The 20,164-nt window shown below is 44.3% G+C and overlaps 1 protein-coding gene across 2 annotated transcripts in view; it reads left to right on the top strand.

Moving 5' to 3' along the window:
- The first annotated feature begins 6,617 nt into the window (after positions 1 to 6,617).
- The window catches only part of vps37d (VPS37D subunit of ESCRT-I), a 50,243-nt gene continuing 36,696 nt past the window's right edge, over positions 6,618 to 20,164 (top strand). The window contains exon 1 of one of the 2 annotated variants that reach the window (XM_080482520.1): positions 6,618 to 6,828. In XM_080482520.1, coding sequence (XP_080338646.1) covers positions 6,706 to 6,828 — 123 coding nt within the window. In that variant the 5' untranslated portion in view covers positions 6,618 to 6,705. The remainder of the gene's footprint in view (positions 6,829 to 20,164) is intronic. The other variant, XM_080482521.1, reaches the window with a different exon arrangement.

The following is a 20,164-nucleotide window of genomic DNA, read 5'->3' as shown; positions in this document are numbered from 1 at the left end:
ACAGAGAAACTGCAGCACAGAGTGCTTCACATAGAATAGAAAAAATAGAAGAAAATAAAATAGAAACACTAGCATGAACACACACACACACACACACACACACACACACACACACACACACACACACACACACACACACACACACACACACACAAAAAACCTGACATCAGAGGGATGTCACAATGTCCGGGCTCTGATGATCCACCCTGGGGGGCCGTCCACTCCGGGGGCTTTTCCACCAGATAGAACCAGGTTCTAGTTCTGGTCCAGGGCCAGACTCAGCACCAGTTCTTAGTCTTTCCACTACCAAAGCCCCGGACTACCAGGGGCTCAACTGCTGCTACGCTGGACCCACTTCATTGCTGGACCAGAGCGGAGCCAGACTGGGACCCGACACGTCATCAGCTGGGGGCGGAGTTATAACTGGAGGTATCTCTGGAGTTATCTCTGGAGGTATCTCTGGAGGTATCTCTGGAGGTATCTCTGGAGGTATCTCTGGAGTTATCTCTGGAGTTATCTCTGGCTGTATCTCTGGAGGTATCTCTGGAGTTATCTCTGGAGGTATATCTGGAGTTATCTCTGGAGTTATCTCTGGAGTTATCTCTGGCTGTATCTCTGGAGGTATCTCTGGAGTTATCTCTGGAGGTATCTCTGGAGGTATCTCTGGAGTTATCTCTGGAGGTATATCTGGAGTTATCTCTGGAGTTATCTCTGGAGATATCTCTGGAGGTATCTCTGGAGTTATCTCTGGAGGTATCTCTGGAGTTATCTCTGGAGGTATCTCTGGAGTTATCTCTGGAGTTATCTCTGGAGATATCTCTGGAGGTATCTCTGGAGTTATCTCTGGAGGTGTCTCTGGAGTTATCTCTGGAGGTATATCTGGAGTTATCTCTGGAGTTATCTCTGGAGTTATCTCTGGAGGTGTCTCTGGAGTTATCTCTGGAGGTATATCTGGAGTTATCTCTGGAGTTATCTCTGGAGGTATCTCTACCTACAAGGCAGAAGTGAGGCTGTACTGTCTTTCTGAAAACTCAAGCAAACACGGAGCCCCAGAGTGGTTATAGAGAAAAATATAAAAATAATGCGTGGGAACGATATAATAAGTCGTTCCCTGAAGTTAATAATACGAGGGAATGGGATTATTTAATCTGTGTTCGCTGAGCCGCGGTTCTCAAGAGTGCTGCAGAGCTCCACCTGTCAGTCTGCTACGTCAGATATAATTTAGAAGCAGTTTTCCATTGTCGTATATTTTTCACACTTTTCATGGTGACATTATTCTAACTAACGTCACGTCCAGGTCTTGTTTCACCTTCTGACCGCCGGCTGAGGAGCTGCAGCCGCTGAGCAAGGCAGTGTGAGGCAGCAGGGGGCGCTCCGCTCTGCTCCGAGACGCTCCAATATTATTTTATAACCACAGAACTTCTTTATAATAAATACTTTGGTTCATTAGCAACTAAAAAACAAACTACAAACTACTGTAAATGAAAGTTGGAGTTTTTAGACAGAAAATGAGTCTTTTAATGGCTTCATGTGAAAGAGAACTTTAATCAGAGTGTTTACGTAGGTTACCATGGAAACAGTTTTCAGAGCTTCGTTCTATCATCATCAAACACCAATAGAGACACGAAGAGACGTAATGTCTTCTGGCTCTTTGGTGCATCAGAGGTTCAGGTCAGACTAGATGGAGCGACCCGGACTAAACCACTGGTACGGTCCGTCTCCTGGTTCCTGGATGAGGCTGTCAGCGCCAAATAGGTGAAATCAGTGACGTATCACGTTTTGGAGTGACGCAGTGACGAGGCTCTACTGGCTCTGTTAACGGTGGAAAAAGAACCGGTTCTTTGGTGGTGCTCATTTAAGAACCGGCCCTGAACTAGAACCTGGTTCTTTTTGGTGGAAAAGCCCTACCTGAGAGGACCACAGCCTACAGCTATGGGGGGCCGAGCCACAGCGGACCTCCCCGACCCAGCCGGTCAGGAGCCCACACCACGGTCAGTGCTGAGCTGCACCGCCGTGGCCAGAACGGTCCCCGGGACGACGCCCCCCACAGGCAGAGCAGAGACAGCTCCTGGTGCGGAGCGCCCCCGTGAGGACACACTGGGGTAAAATAAATAGGAGTGAATAAAGTGAATCAATAAATGAAAATTAAAGATAAGAAAATAAAAAGAATAATCGACCAATAAAAATAAATAAATAGGAGTTTATAAAATGAATTGATAAATGAAATAAAGGATCAAGCTAAAACATTGACCACGTTAGATAAAAGAATAACAAGTAAGTAAAATAGTCAACTAATTTAAAGCTCAATTAAAAAGGCGTGCGTGTGTGTGTGTGTGTGTGTGTGTGTGTGTGTGTGTGTGTGTGTGTGTGTGTGTGTGTGATATATATATATATATATATGTATGTATATATACAGTATTAAAGCCTGTTAATCTAATGTGGGCCATAGTGACAGAACGAGGTCTCACCATAGGTCCTGGTCCTGACACTAGGAACCCTTAACGGGCCGGACCCAGAGGACCTCAGGGACCCCGACCCAGCAGGTCCTGGTCCTGACATTAGGAACCCTGAACAGGCCGGACCCAGAGGACCTCAGGGACCACGAGGGCTCATATCGTAAAAGCAGGTCAGAAAGATAAGAAGACCCAAGACCATTAAGACATTTAAAATCTAGTAATAAAATGTTAGAGTCCATCCTGAATCACAGGGAGACGATGCGGGGACTTTAAAACAGGTGTAATGTCTCGTCTTCTGGTCCTCGTCACTCGTGCTGCTGAGTTCTGGAGCAGCTGAAGGCTGCTGGGAGTTTTCTGGAGAAGACCAGAGAGCAAGGCATCACAATCGTCTCAGCCACTGGAGATAAAAGCATCAGCACCTCCTGCTGGCCAGAGAGAGGAATGGCGGACTCTGGCTCTGTTCTTCCAGTGATAGAATCCTGTTTTGGTTCTCTAAATGTGGGGAATCAAATCCAGCTCAGAGTCAGAGAGATGGCCCAGGTTTAAACCCACAGCCAGGGGTTCCAGTCCTGCAGTGATGGTAGAAGCCTGTCTCTCTGGCCTTCAGGACCGAGAACTGAAACCTCAGTTTGGTCCTTGCTGAGCTGGAGGACGTTCTCTGCCATCCATGATTTTAAATCTAAAATACAGTTAAAAAGGGCGTCTCATGGCCTTGTGTCCTCAGGAGACACGACATGTGATTAAGGCTCCATCTACACGACGTTTCACTCATCATTTCTGTGTTTTGGTTTCAGAGCAGGTTCACACACACACACACACACACACACACACACACACACACACACACACACACACACACACACACACACACACACACACACACACACACACACACACACACACACACACACACACACACAGCAGAGAACAATGAGCTCTAAACAGGAACAGTGGGAGAACGTGGACATTCTAGTGGACAGACCACCAAGTTGGATAGTTATTATGGTGACTGTCAAAATAAAACTACCAAGTTGGATCGTCATTACGGTGACTGTCAAAATAAAACTACCAAGTTGGATTGTCATTACAGTGACTGTCAAAATAAAACTACAAAGTTGGATAGTCATTACGGTGACTGTCAAAATAAAACTACCAAGTTGGATTGTTATTAGGGTGACTGTCAAAATAAAACTACCAAGTTGGATAGTTATTATGGTGACTGTCAAAATAAAACTACCAAGTTGGATTAATATTACAGTGACTGTCAAAATAAAACTACCAAGTTAGATTGTTATTACAGTGACTGTCAAAATAAAACTACCAAGTTGGATTGTTATTACAGTGACTGTCAAAATAAAACTACCAAGTTGGATTGTTATTACAGTGACTGTCAAAATAAAGCTACCAAGTTGGATTGTTATTACAGTGACTGTCAAAATAAAACTACCAAGATGGATTAATATTACATTGACTGTCAAAATAAAACTACCAAGTTATATAGTTATTATGGTGACTGTCAAAATAAAACTACCAAGTTGGATTGTTATTACAGTGACTGTCAAAATAAAACTACCAAGATGGATTAATATTACATTGACTGTCAAAATAAAACTACCAAGTTGGATAGTTATTATGGTGACTGTCAAAATAAAGCTACCAAGTTGGATTGTTATTACAGTGACTGTCAAAATAAAACTACCAAGTTGGATTAATATTACAGTGACTGTCAAAATAAAACTACCAAGTTAGATTGTTATTATAGTGACTGTCAAAATAAAACTACCAAGTTGGATTGTTATTACGGTGACTGTCAAAATAAAACTACCAAGTTGGATTGTTATTACAGTGATTGTCAAAATAAAACTACCAAGTTGGATTGTTATTATGGTGACTGTCAAAATAAAGCTACCAAGTTGGATTGCTATTACGGTGACTGTCAAAATAAAACTACCAGGTTGGATTGTTATTACAGTGACTGTCAAAATAAAACGACCAAGTTGGATTGTTATTACGGTGACTGTCAAAATAAAACTACCAAGTTGGATTGTTATTACAGTGACTGTCAAAATAAAAGTACCAAGTCCAGGAGAATATGGACTGGGAGTCGTGACACCACAGAGGAAACTTTGTTCTGATGGTCTCTACTGAGCATGTGCAGAACTACTGGTTACTTCCAACATGGTGAGCAGGACCAGGTAGTAGCAGAGTTTCAACCGTCGACCTGGAGTCTTTATCAAAAAGTCGTGTTCTCAGTGACTCTGAGCACCGTTGTCGTGTAACAATGACAGTTTTGTGTTTTCACTGAAACAGTGTCGCGGGAACGGGGAGTAAAAAGACAGCTGAAGCTTGGTAACCTCGGTATAATTCCATCCAATACTCTGATGAATATGTTTAAGTTATGCTGGATAAAATAACCCATCAGTTTATCATCAGGTAAGGCCACTGATTGTTATGGCTTTTCAATGAAAAACATCATCGATGTAAATATTTCAAACTCTCTTAAATGAAAAAGACAAGTGCTCCGATATTCCCTGTTCTTTTTTATTGTCCAAATCTGCTGCTGCTTCGTCTGTTGTTGTACTGAATGCAGAACTCACGACACCATCAGCAGCCTTTCCACTCTTTACACGGAGACGTTTCCAGAAAAAGAACCTTTTTGTCCCTTTACATGACAATGGAGCTCCAGATTTTTCAAGAAGTTGCTCCAACTCTGTCCACCTTGGGAGCGGTTTCCAAAAAGTTGTGTATTCAGTGGGTCCGAGCAGCGCTGTCATGTAAACAGACACCAAAACGAACGCAATGAAAGCTTTGTGTTTTTATTGAAATGGTTGTTGTATAAACGGCCCTCAGAGACTCCGTCTGAACGTCGGGAGTGAACGGGTTCAGTGAGTTCACAGGCAGTTTGGACCTCCGGGTGTCTTTGGGGCCCCCTGCTGACTGCTGTGGGCCCACAGCTTCTTCAGTCCGGCCATGAGAGTCCAGACTCTCCATATTTAAATTCAGAAAGCATGTCTCCGTTTATGAAGAAACCACTTAATCTAACAGCTTGGTGACCTACATTCAGCTAATAATCCCTCATGCTGGCCACATAATAACATGCTGTCAGCCTCCAGTCACTACTCACCTCACACTGGGATGTTTGTTAGAAATAAATGGATTTATGATGATTTAGAGGGAAACAGTGCTGAGCTGCAGCGCAATGTGAGCACAGTTTACTGATCAGCATGTATTTACTGTGCATCAAACCAATTAATAACAGAATATTGGCTCAAACATAATAAGTTAAGAAGATTAAAACAACAAAGAACATTAATAAGTCATTTGAACTGTTGAAGAACTGAAATATCTTTAAATTTTTTAATTTTTTTCATTTATTTGTAATAATTTATTTTAAAATGACCAACTGGCCGTTGGCATCTCAGTGGTGTAATGCCACTCTGTACCACAAGATGGTGCAGTGAGTCACTTGACACTCAAAGAAGCAACAAATTCTTACAAAAACTGGAAAAAAATAAAACTTTGTGAAACTCTGAGGAACACTGAGTGATTATTTAGACCAAGAGCCTAAAATTGGCATATCTAACCCTCTCATTGATAAAATCTTAACCGTATTTCACATTATGACCTGTCCTCGTCATTATTAGGCAACCATGTGGCGGAATGGCTGCTGGTAGATCCATATACGTCTGAATCTAATGTGGAAACGGGGGAAATGTACTGTCTCAAAACTCTATGACTCTGTCACCGCATTGACAGTAGTGCTGGTCCTGGTCCTGGTCCTGGTCCTGGTCCTGGTCCTGGTCCTGGTCCTGGTCCTGGTCCTGGTCACCACGGGCGTAGTAACTATATGCGTTTTCACTTGGCCATATAATCAAGAGGATCTTCACCTTCGCTGCAGTGGTTTTACAAACCCGGCCCAACGTGCTCACTATGTTGTTTTTATATTCCTGTCATGTCTGTGTAAGCCGACATTGTTTTCAGAACCTTGCTGCATAAACGTGAAACCTTTGAAACGTTGTCGTGTGAACGGGGTTTAAATAATCCCACAGATCTCTACTTCACATGGTAGTTGGTCAAACCGGTATATTTCCGCGTTGTAACATTATTATGAAGGAGCGTGCCGGAAGTGCTCTGATTGGCTGATTGACGCCTTGCGAGCTCGTAGCATTCCAATGTGCGCGAGATGTAACGGCGGTGAGGCGGACTCCGGTGCTTCAGACCGTCTCCAGGCGCTTTTCTCCCGGATAAAATGTCCCAGCTGGCGGAGGCGGGCGGCTGTCCGGACGGTTACCGAGCTCTGAGCACCGCGGAGCTGCGGGAGCTGCTGCGGGACGACGAAAAGATGGACCAAATCATCCGCCTCAACGAGAAGGTAGGGACCCCGCAGGCAGGCAGCCGGAGAGCCCGCTTCGCCCCGCGGCAACCCGCCTCTTCTCCCCCAGCTGTTCCCCCGCAGCTGCCTCGAACTGCGGCTGGAAATCACGCTTCATGTGCGGGGGTCGTAACGCAAACCCGCTTCCAGCTCATCGATTGTGTGCGTGGCGAGCGGTCTCCCTCCAGTCCCCCTGCGCAGCCCCCCGCTTCACCTGCGGGGAACGATTAGTTGTGAAAGCTGAAGGAAAGACCGAGTGTTTTCCGTGTGCGTGCTGAAAGAGGGATTATAATCTGCTACGTGCGGGATTATTGTGCAGGAAGCATCATATCGGGGTGCTGAAGCCCCGAGACGCGCCGTTTTGTGGTCTGACTCCGTCCGCAGAATCCTATTTAAAAATCTTGCTTTTTAAGATGTACCTCCTTTATCTTGTGAAGAGCCTATCAGGCAGAGGATGCCATGAAGGAAAAGTGAAGTCTGACCTCCACTCTTCAATTCGTCTAAAATAAAATACATGTAAATGGGGGAAATGGCAACTTTTATAACTGGCTGTCGTCGCTCCTCTTGGCCAAAAAGACACCCTGCAGCGCGGCTGTGATCGCCTTGGATTCTCTCCAAACCGCACTTTAAATCCAGTAATTTGCCAATTTGATGTAATTAACTGAAGCCGAATAGAGCAGAAGTCCCAACCCTTAAGGAAGCCGCTCACATGTTTTCCGCATACTCACAGTTTAACGTTTAAACTTGTCAAATAATGAAATAGCAGGTTTTTAAAGGGAATTCCTCATCAGTTACTCTCCCAGTAAGAGGCACATTTAGGGGTTAGTAGTGACCTTCCTGGCGTCAAGGGACACCACATCCCTCTTGATATCACACACACACACACACACACACACACACACACACACACACACACACACACACACACACACACACACACACACACACACACACACACACACACACACACACACACACACACACACACACACACACACACACACACAATGCTGTGTTTCCATAGCTCCACAGGGCTTTACATTGACATACATTCATTTCCTGGAGACTTAACTATAGCTTGTGCTTGCCCACCCTTGCTTTCTAAAGCAGACACCCTCACTCTGAAACTGATGGTTGACTTTCCGGGGGCTTACTGTTTGTCTCCCACAATGGGACTGTTTCAACACAGTTTCAATGCAAACACAAACCCAAACACTGTCCTGTTAACCTCTACAATGACAGGCATTCATCCTCAGGAACTGTTGCCTCCAGTTAAGACTTCCCCTGACTTTTAGGTCCCACTTCCAAGGCAATGTTTCAAGTGAAAACTAATTGTATTTGCATTTTTCTGAGGTCAGACGACCAAGTTGGATTGTTATTACATGACTCCCAGTCCAGGCACCGTGGAGGAAACATTGTTCTGGTTGTCTCTACTGAGCATGTGCACAACTACTAGTTACTATGACTTTGGTGACCAGGAGCAGTAACGGCATTTCTGCGTCCGATCATTTTAAAAAGTTGCATTTTGTGTAAAAAACGTTTCTTTTTCACTAGAAAACGTGTTAACGGGACCTAGAAATGCTGTAGAAAGTTTGGTAACCTAGGTATAATTTAAACCACTCAAAACTGTTTTATCTCTTTTAAATGCAAAACTTTATTGATGTACATATTTCAAAATGTTTTTGATAAAGAATGTAAGTGCTTGTGATATTTCCTTTTTTAAATGTCTAAATCTGCTGCTTCTTCGTCTGTGTTTGTACTGAATGCAGAACGGGGTGTAGATTGACTCACTACACCATTTTGTGGTATGAAGTGGTATTGCCAGTCTCATTGGAGTGCAGCTACCTTTTTAACATAGTTTTGGTTTCATGAAACTCAACATGTTGATGTCCTTGTTCGTCTTAATAACAGTACTCTTTCTCTTGCCCCTTAGGTTTTTGGGTTACCTAATGAAACTCGGTTCAGAGTTTTGAGTATTGCACATGTAGCTGTCATGATACATTTTGTGATATATTGTTCATTCTAGTTTAAACTACTTTAAGTTCCATATTGTATTTAAATACTAAACAAACCATTAGTGTTGTCACGATACCAACATTTTGGTATCGATACCGATACCACCATGTAGTGCGATACTTTCCCAAATAAAAAGAAAACACAAAAAATGTCATTAGATCCAGCCTGTCTTAAGTAGGATCAACGTCTTTAAATGGTACTATGCAGTAATCTTTATAACATTAAATGGCTAAAATAAAATATTTTCACATTATATTCTTTTATATTATTTATTATATTATATTTATGATACTAATATTTATAATAGCTTACTTTTTTTCCAGAGCTATTTTTTCATGGTATATAAGTTATTAGATGTGGTTCTGTGAACTCCTTCTGCAGGTCTGAGTGTTTGTCCTTCAGGAGGTTAGCAGGTTAGTAGGTTAGCAGGTTAGTAGTGTAGCAGGTTAGTAGGTTAGTAGTGTAGCGGGTTTGTAGTGTAGCAGGTTAGTAGGTTAGCAGGTTAGTAGTGTAGCAGGTTAGTAGTGTAGCAGGTTAGTAGTGTAGCAGGTTAGTAGGTTAGTAGTGTAGCGGGTTAGTAGTGTAGCGGGTTTGTAGTGTAGCGGGTTTGTAGTGTAGCAGGTTAGTAGTGTAGCAAGTTAGTAGTGTAACAGGTTAGCAGGTTAGTAGTGTAGCAGGTTAGTAATGTAGCAGGTTAGTAGGTTAGCAGGTTAGTAGTGTAGCAGGTTAGTAGTGTTTCCACTCTGGACCAGACGTGTTCTCTAACACTGTTTACACAGTGGAGCTTCAGTGTTGATGGAGACATCGTGCTCTTTTGTTTTGAAGCCAAAGTACTTCATATAGTACTTCTAGTACCTGTTTTTTCTACAAGTTACGGCCTTGTGGCTGTAGCAGTATTTCTCTCTCTCTCTCTTTTATTCCTCTCTTTCAAGAGACTCTTGCTCTTTGCTACTCCGTTAGTGATGAACTCTATTTCTTTTTACGGAGTTTCCACGGGTCATTTGATTCAGTTACACATGCTCACTCTCACATGGACACAAATACCATGTCATTTACGCATGTATTCTTTTCAAAGTACAAGCTTGGTTGGGAGAAGATTGTTTTGACTTTTATTTTGAAGTTGTGTCCAGGAATGTTGTTGGTAAATAAGGTCGAGTATGAAGCGCTTATTCAGTTGTGGATCTTGGGTCGGAGTGCGGGAGCGCGGATGCACCCCGTCTCCGCAGTTTTTTTCACACCTCTCTGAAACCGGAGTACAAAAAAAACGAACGCTGTTTTCCGCACTTTCGATTGTCCAAAACATCCCGTAACCCCCCCACGATCGCTGTCGATATCTCACGCGCACCCTCCTTCAACGATGGCTCTCCTAGAGGGCTTTTCCACCAAAAAGAACCAGGTTCTAGTTCAGCGCCGGTTCTTAAATGAGCACCACCAAAGAACCGGTTCTTTTTCCACCGTTAACGGAGCCAGTGAGAACCACGTCATTGCGTCACTCCAAAACGGCATACGTCACTGATTTCACAGATTTCAGGAACCAGGAGACGGACTGTATTCATCGGTTTAGTCCGGGTCGCTCCATCTAGTCTGACCTGAACCTCTGATGCACCAAAGAGCCACAAGCAATAAATCAATGTGTATTATAATAAACAGTTTCAGATTTATTATACAGAAATTGTTCTTTCTTATAGGCGAGGCTTATGTTAAGATAAAGTCAAATGAAGCATGTATTAATATGAAAGACAGTTTATTTATCTTCTACTTCAATTACAGTAGTAAACTTACTAAGTACTGTGACTTGCAGTATTGTAAGCGTTCACCACAACAAGCCAGCCGCTGGTCCATTGTGCTGATCAAAGCCCTAAACCAGGTTGGGTCACTATACTAATGCTGCGCTGGACATTAAGGATTTTGAGCGGTTTGCTCATCTGCACTGCAGTAGGGAAGCACCGATACACGTTTTTTCACTTCCCATCTGATCCCGATACTTAAATTTGTATATTTGCCGATACTATTCTGATAGCAGAGCTCTGTTTGCTTTAATATTATTATTATTATCATGATGACTTTATATGAGGCTGTAATAAACTCCTCTCTACAGTAAAGTATGAAATGTACTAATGTATACATGTATTCTCTCTAAAGACAACTTGAGGTTAGTATCAGGACAGAAAAGGAAGCAGTACAAAGTATTTTAGTTCCATGTGGACAATGTGGGGGTCTGCGTGACGTCATCATCTCATAATAAACTAGTTCTATCTTTAAAAGCTCAGAATGACTTTATTAATCCCTGGGGAAACTCTTGAGCAAGGCAGCAGCTACAGCAGTGCTTCCAGCTCGAACAACACAAATGATTGGGACTATTTTCAGAGAGTTTAGCGTGGAGGAGGACGCAGCTTCACGGAGGTGTGAATCGCCTGCTGACAGCCTGGAGGAGCTGCTGCTCATTGTTTTGATGTCAGTGCTGAGTCAGCGCCGTTCTCCTCGGAGAGCTGGAGTTTGAAAACGCTGACGTCTGGCTGCAGAGCGCCGCCTCGCTGTGCTACGGCTTTGCTAACATCCATGTTGCTGTGTTGCTTTGCTAACATCCATGTTGCTGTGTTGCTTTGCTAACATCCATGTTGCTGTGTTGCTTTGCTAACATCCACGTTGCTGCGTTGCTTTGCTAACATCCACGTTGCTGTGTTGCTTTGTAAATATTGCACGTTGCTGTGTTGCTTTGCTAACATCCACGTTGCTGTGTTGCTTTGTGGTGTTTTGAGTGTAAAATCCCTCCAAACAGCAACATGTTGCCATGAAAAGTTGGATAGCACAGTGCTACTTCCCTAGCCTGCTCGCTGGCTGCAAACTGTGGAATGGATTTCCTGACTCATTCCTCCTGGTCTCATTGAGACCCGCCTCCCTTCAGGAAATCCAGTCCACAGTTTGCAGCCAGCGAGCAGAGCAGCAGCAGGGAAACACTGGGGATCATTTCAGCACCATGAAGCAGACCAGGATCATGGATCAGGAACCTCTGCAGGTTGGACAGTAAATTCCTGATCCGTGAATTACGTCGATATCAGAACCCGATCCCGGATCGGATCGGCTCCATCCCTAAAAACCACGAGCCGTTCGGGCAAGGTGGGCAGATGACACGTGATGGATGCGCAAGTCTGCTTGTGACCAGATCACGTGAGCCGTCAAATCGCAGCCCTTGCGAATAGAAAATCTCATTTTATCATATCGCGATATTATCACAAATGCAATTAATCATTCAGCCCTAGTTTACACAACATTCTCAAAATGGGTGCCATGAATTTTCACACCTTCGTCTGGTTTGGTTTGTTCTCACGTTGCACCTCAGATAGCAGACAAACCCTGCAATTACAGCAGCTGCTCGTTTGGGAGCCTGAAACGAACACTGACCACAGAGGAAGTAAAGCATAACGAAGAAGAAACATGGCTCATTGATTGAGCCGGACCGACAGCAGATATCCAGCCCCTTTAGCGACTGGTGGCTGAAGGGGCTAATTAGCTCGTGGCTAATGGGTAGCCACAACCAACTGCTATATACTGCATAGTCTTCAGACTGGATATCAATATCAGTCTTCCTCACTACTCTACGTCTGCCCATGACACATCCTCCAATTTCTTTCCTGTGTCTGCTTCTTCAGATTTCTGCTGTTTGCTTTCTTTGTTTGCTACCCAGAATGCACTGCCCGCTGCGGCACATCCTCTCACGTAGTCGGCAGGAAAGTCCGCTGATTGTCCCTGACGCGTTCACGTTGGCCGTGAACCAGACCTCAGGTCACTTGCAGGTGAACCGAGGCCCACTCTTTCAAGTGGACCAGAGATCACTTGTTTAATCCGGATCAGAGTTCAGGGGGGCGTTCACACCTGCACAGATGAAGCAGACCTTCCCAGAAATGAAAGCTGGTCCGGATCAAACAGGGCCGGTGTGAACGCGGCCTAAAACTACCAAGTCCCAGGAGAATATGGACTGGGGTTCACGACACAATGGAGGAAACCTTGTTCTTATTGTTAATCTACTGAGTATGTGCACAACTACTAGTTACTCCGGCCATGGTGGCCACGACCAATAGGAGCATTTCTACCGTCTACTTGGGAGTGACCCAGAGTGCTTCAGAAACTGTCATTTTTGCCCGTCTATACAGCGATGGAGCCTGAGCATTTTCAAAAAATTGTGTTTTAAGTGGCTCTAAGCACAGTTATGTAAACTGACACCAAACCGCTGTGAAAGTTTTGCATTCTTTTTTGTGTAAACGGGTGTAAGCATTGATCCAGAAACAAAAATATCTCATTATAGACGCACAACTATAAATACACACTCAAAGGTGCACAGATCATTTTGCTGCAGAAGAAATCAGAACATTTTTCATGGGTTGCTCGTATATTTTATTAAAGACGGCAACATGTGAGTGATGTGTTATTCCTTTGCATGGAAACAAAGACGTTTCTTCAGTGCAGCCCAGAGCCAAAGATTTGGCATTTAACCTGCTGCTGCAACCGAATTAGAATTAGAAGGAGCCAAAATAGCTAGGAGGTCGCACTGTTTCCTCTGGGCTTGTCGAACACAGTGACCCAGAGACTGGGGGGGGGGTCTCTTGTCATTAGGTCATAATGCAGGACTTGTATTTGTAAAACAGACGTTGGGTTGCCTGCATTTCTGGATCCAAACAGGGTTCAGTCTGCGTCGTTCAGCTCCTGCTGAAACGGATGATTTCACAACTCGACTCTCATTTCCATACGAGCAGTGGGAGCAGCACGCTTCATGAAACTCGTGTGACTGAAGAATGTTATGTAAACCACTGAGTTTAATCACACATAATGATTCAGAATCATGAATGCTGCTGCCTGAGTTTGGCGCTGTGTTATTCTTACGCCCATTAATAACTGGCTGCACAATAAGCTGCACGTCATGTCGGGGAAACTGCAGCTGGATTACACGTTGCTGTGGTTTTTAAACAAACACAAACACCAGGTTTGTTTTTATCGTCGGCTTTGCAGGAGATTTGATTTCCAAAAATCTTCAGTAATCCTCTGAGGAGGAACCAGTTTACAAGTCAAGCAGGCCGCTATGAGCTGCTGTGACCTTTTGGCAGGTGGTTCTGGGTTGGTAGTTCAATTGAAAGGTCTCTTTCAGTCGTAATGGCAACAAACTGGAACCTTCAAGGAGCATCAAACTGTCCAGATCTGCTTCAGATTCTACAAAATTACTCCTGAAAAGCAGATGAAGGCCAAAACTGTCTTAGACGACAGGTTCAGGACATTTAGACAAGAGATGAACTGAACATTATAGTAAAGGGAACTACTGGTGGACACAACCTCTCCCACCAACATAACAATCAGTTTCAACAACCCCACAGCAGCTGAGGTTCAGATTTAGTTCAGTTCTCCATCCTTCAAATGCATTCATTTCAGTTGTAATTTGTTTTTCCAAAAAGAACAGGATTACTTTGTATTTTGCTAATAAAATCTGTGTTTAATTATTGTAATGTAACGTGTTATTGATGGTTCCATTCATTTCCTTATAAAAGTGGTGTTGTGGCAGCCTGCTACCTGTCATCCTCAGAGGAAGTGGCATTTCTCTAGCAGCGAGGCCACACTGCATACTCTGATACCATTATTTATGATTAGAACAGTGTTGATCAGAGACATTAAATTCAATGTGCTGTCCATCCTGGGGAGACTTCCAATGCAGCTCTTCATTTGACAGTTTGATGTCGACCGGTTGTAGGGTTGTAGGGTTGTAGGGTTGTAGGTCACTCTCGACAAGAAGACGGAGCCCGTGCGTTTCCAGAAAGTGTGGTTTTCATCCGTTTCCACAGCATCAGTCGGAACGCCAAAACATTTTCACCGTACTGTTTGCAGTGGGACAGAGTTGGGCTTGGGTGAGCTTTGTCATCCTGTACTGCTAAAAAGTCTCACCTCGGGAGCCGTTTCCAAAAAGTTGCCTTTTCAGTGGCTCTGAACGCCGCTGTGGCGTAAGCTGATGACCAAAACCTTCTGAAAGTTTAGCTTTTCCACTTAAAGTTGTTGTGGTAGGAACTGCCTGTTAATGTCAGAAAAAGCTTGTTTTTTAGCCTCATTGGGGACGAAAGACGAGCGCCTCTTTACAGACCTGTTGAACTACAGCCAGCAGCAGCGCTGCGTCTCGCCGTCTCCGGTGCAGAACGTCCGACTCCTTAAGTGCTTCCCAAATGTGTCATTTGTCAGTGAAGGCAAACACTGCCAGCCCTCTCCTGCGGCCTGCGCATCACAACGAGGAAAAGGCTTCCTCTCTGAAGGCTGCAGCGGTGGTTGTTGTTTAATAATCGGGGCAGACTGAGGCAGGAAATGGAGCGTCCGTTTGGATTCTGTTTGAGGAAAACGGGAGGGATGAGTGGGCTTTGGCTATTTATTCTCATGGTGTCTTTTCCCTGCAAACCATCTTTGGCTACGGGCACATTCTGCAAATTCCTCCAAACTGGAGCTCATACTTCCTTCTGATGACCCATAAAATGTGAGACAGATGCAGCGTACAGCGCCGGGCTTAGCGCTGTGGCCTTCAGGCTCAATGTGACAGACTGTTGAAAGAAAGCAAGTGAGCAGGAAAAGTATCCGTCAGAGGAATGCTGAGGCTGATAAAAGCAGCCCGAGTCGAGTCGGATTTCTACTGTGTGACGCTGCATTGAGTTCAAGACGCCATTAGTTAATGATGGGACTCTGTTGTAGGGCACGAATTCAAGGGAGTGGCATTAGTTTGAATAATTGATTGTTTTCCTATGGTTTGGTGACAGTTTGTTTATCCTCACCCTTCCCCCCGCACTCACCAGGTCCTCTCAACCGCCCAACATCACCACTGAATATCACCTTTACTACATTTAAACATCTTAAACTTTATTATTGTTTTAGTCTGACTGAAACCCCAGCTTTTCTAGATGGACTGCTGTTGGGTGCCCGGGTCTGGAATATGGTATAATGTGAAACGTGAAGGTCCGACTGCTCTGTATTCATGCAGATCCAAGGCAGGTCCACTTTAAGTCACATTATCTGAGTGTGTAACGCTTCAAATGAAAATATGTTTTAGGGTTAAATGTTTATGCTTTTTCGTTTCAGGAAAGTTTTGCATTGACAAGGCAATGTTTTGAAAACAATGTCCATTTTCATGGAAATGGCAGAAATGGTGAAAATGATGTAGTTTACATGTTGGATCAGTAGTTGGTGCCGTTTAAATTTGTAATGAAACCACACACACACACACACACATGCAGCAGAGAACAATGAGCTCTAAACATTAACAATGAGAGAACTCGGACATTGTCGTGGATAGACCAAGTTGGATTGTTATTACGGTGACTGTCAAAATAAAACCAACGATTCCCAGCAGAATATGGACTGGGAGTCACGACACGACGGAGGAAAACCAGGAGCAGCGATTTCGCCGTCCACACGGGACACAGCCTGAGCATTTTCCAAAAGTTGTGTTTTCAGTGACTCTGAGCAGCGTTTCTGTGTACATGGACACCTAAAAAAACACACAACAAAAGTTTTGCATTTCGCTTAAGATTGTTCTCAGCCACAAGCACAATGGCCTCTCATGCGCATTCAAAATCCTCCACTTCTTCAGCAAGGCCGCGCTGTGGTGAAGTGGTTAGAACAGGCACCACACAGCGAGGAATACCTGGTTAGAGTCCAGGTTGGAGCCTTGCTGTGCACAGTGAGTGTGTTCTCCCTGTGCTTGTGATCAGGTTTCCTCCCAGTCCAAAAGTGTGTGTGCTTTGCCCTGTGATGGATCCTGCCTTGAGCAGGATCACGCGGTTAGAAGACAGATGGATGTTGTTTAGTGAACAATCGTCTATGAAGAGCCCGGCCGGTCCGTGAGGATCACCTTGGAGCTTTTCACTCACTGCCAGACCTTTAGCGTTTCCTGCTTCATTATGAAGTGTCTTCACGCAGATGTCTTGTGTCTGTGGCCTGAGTCACTGCCGCCCCTCGCCGAGGCGCTTGCGTTGACGCGGCGAGTTTCCAAAGTACACAGAAGCCGCAAGCCACATGCTCATCAGCTGGGTTTCCAAACTCGCTCAACAAACTGCAGACTCAACACGTTAGCAAACCTTGACGGAGAAATGAACCGGGAGAGGCTGGGGACACGGCAGAAACCTTTTGTTTTCTGACTGAAACGTTCAGCAGCTGTCAGCAGCAGGGTTTGGTTGATGGCAGAGCGAACAGCCTCAGATGTAAAGAAACTTCTGCTCATAATCGTAGCTTCCAAGTGAAAGAGAGAAGGACGACAAGTTTTTGTTGGTAGAGACATGCTGAGTGGATTGAATGATGCATCCCGGCTCGTACAGCTGACTGTCCTGTCGGTTTTTAAAGATGTCCATCTCCTTAATGTCGGCTTTTTCTGGGGCCACTTCCTGTTAAATGATCGTCTTGTGTTTGTGCAGCTGATGAGTCAAGCTGTGGACTTCAGAGCTCACAAGCACAGCTGAAACTGTAGGGAAGGAAGTCGAAGCGCAGCTGTTGAGTTTATCTGTTGTGTGTAAACCTTTTACATTACTGTGTGATGTCTTTGGGGTGACTGTGGGGTGAAAAGGCCATTTATCTATCAAATATAACTGACACTCCAAACACACAGCAGGCGTCATCAAGAACTCACTCTGAAGAACAGACGTTACACTCTGAGGGTCCAGTTATATCAGACCCTTCATTTGACTATTAAACCATACTTAACTGTTCTGATAAGTACTAACCTTTAGCTACGTGCCGAAACTGTGTACTAGGGACTGTATTGGTATCGCGGTACTGACGCCTTTAAAACGATACTATACTGGGCCCGGCCGGTATCGGTATCGTTTTTTTTTTTACGTCGCCGTGTAGCGTCACTGTGTTGTAACCTGCCCCCAGGAGAGTTGTCAGTCTCTGTGGGGGGAGCGTCGGCCGGCTGCTACAATCTGCTTTACTTCATGTTACGTCTCCGTCGGGAAGTCACTTTGAATTAATGATCTGATTACTGATGAATTGGGTGTGTGTGTGTGTGTGTGTGGGGGGGGTATTACGGGATGTTTTGGACAATCGAAAGTGCGGAAAACGGCGCTCCGGTTTCTTTATTTGATTTTGATTTAAAAGAATTTCGTGCTCTGGTTTCCGAGAGGTGTGAAAAAAAAAACCGTCCGAGACGGGGTGCATGCGCGCTCCGACCCGAGAATAAGCACTTCATACTCGACCTTATTGACCGACAACATTCCTGGACACAACTTCAAAATAAAAGTCAAAACAAGGTATTTTCAAAACAATCTTCTCCCAACCGAGCTTGTACTTTGAAAAGAATACCGGATGCGCATGAGTAAATGACATGGCTGTGAGAGTGAGCATGCGTAACTGACTCAAACGACGGGAGGGAGAGGGAGAGGGAGAGGGAGAGGGAGAGAGAGAGGGAGAGAGAGAGACGCAACTGTTAAAGTATCGATAACAAAATGTTGGTATCGTAACAACACTGCTGCGTACTGATACAAGTTCTAATTAATTCTTCATCTGGCAAACGATATGTCACGGCTATTGTGGAGCTGCCAAACACCTCCGCACAGCCTCTGTGTCAATGCTACGTCACCTCCAACCGTCTTGAAGGCTCCAGTACACCATTAGGTCTACAGTAGCATAGCGCAGAGTGTAGCGTCTCCCTACGCTCTGCGCTATGCTACTGCAGACTGAGGGACCGAGCTGCTGGTAATGAGAGAATCAGTCACTCTTTAATCAAGGGCTCTGGAACTCTTTAGCATGTTGCATGTTGAGCAGGTCAACTAATGAGCGACATCAGGCTGCCTCTGCTGGTGATGAAGTTGCTGCTGTTGTAGGAACTTTCTTTCTCTTTCTCATTGTTGTTAAAGAATCTTCAAACAGCAGACATCACACTGACAGTGACGTCATGCAACACTCGCTGGGTTGTATCGGGAACGTTTTCAGAGTACTAGTACTCCGTTTAGTATCTGACCCCAGACTGGTATCAGTATCGTTGCATCCCTGCTTGTTTAGAGGTTTTTGAACTTTAATTCTTGTACACAGCATTTGTTGTGTAACGTTTTTTCAAACCTCCCTGACCGTCCATGATGTGATTCCCTGATTCAATCTCTGATTTGCCCCAAAAAACATTGTAAAGCCAAACCTTCAAAATGAAAGTAATGCAGTTTCCTCGCCCTTCCCAAGACTGTCTTATTGTGGTTTTCTTTCTTCTCTAACCACAAATATCCTGATTTTGCATGATCATGCAGCTGTGGATTGAAACCTTTCTTTAGTTGTGTACAGAGCTCAAGCACATGAACTAGAAGTCTGTGTGATGAGTTCCTTTGTTGTGTGTAAACACATTGGAACGATGTGTTGGCTATCGGAGGTGTTTGTACTGAGGGACGGAGCTGCTGCAGACGCTCCGACACTGCAGCAGCTCTCCTCCGGCTCTTGTTGGCATGCAGAGTCGGTGCCATGAATAACACAACATGTCAACCTAGAGTCAAAGCAACAGTCGTTTCCAGAGTGAATCCCAAGTTAAAGCTTTAGAAAATAACACCATCTTCATGTTCAGCTAAGCTTTATGGACTTTGACTTCAGCAGAACTCAGCCAGGCTTAACGTCTTTCTTCTGTCAAAACCCGACAGTCGTAAAAGCTTTCTTAGATCTGCTACTCTACGACGTGGTTGAAGGAACGACCTGGTGGGCACATGGAGGCCAGACGGCGGTCGCCAGACGGCGGTCACCAAGCTCGCTCTGGATCGACTGACTGCCTATTTCCTGCTCTGTGTTTCATGAGGAATAAATGAACGTCACAGTCCACACATACAAAGCATGAGAGCACTAAAAGTACGTCTGTGCAGCAGTAATAAATCTTTCTGCTAAAAAAAAAAAAAGGAACTTTATGAAAACATAAGTTTTGAATACCTTCTATAACTGCAGGTGCATCTCTAGAAGTGTGAATATTATTGAAAGCTTAATTGAGATATTATTTATTTCTAAAATTACAACAACATTTTCTTTATTTAAATTGTGATAATTATGAAACTTTTCTGAAATGCAAAAACTATGTGTTTTCACTTGAAATGTTGTGTAAATGGGACCTAAAGTTACCAACTTCTCTTGTCCGAAATGTGGCTTTTGGGGTAATCTCTGAGGATGCAGAGGAAACAAGACAATTAATTGCTGATTTACAGGATGTTATGTCAAACCACGGCGGTTGGTCTCCCGGGACAAAAACCTTCTTCACCACCAGAATAGAGTACCCCCATCATCAAGTCACCACATTCAGCAGTATCACCGCTGGAGATCAGCAGTGATACTGCAAGTTCCAGCCCAT

This window comes from Lipophrys pholis (genome assembly GCF_963383615.2).
Source record: "Lipophrys pholis genome assembly, chromosome: 16".
In the NCBI taxonomy this organism is placed as follows: domain Eukaryota; kingdom Metazoa; phylum Chordata; class Actinopteri; order Blenniiformes; family Blenniidae; genus Lipophrys; species Lipophrys pholis.
Note: the sequence above shows the minus strand (reverse complement) of the source record. Positions and strands in the feature narration are given on the sequence as shown.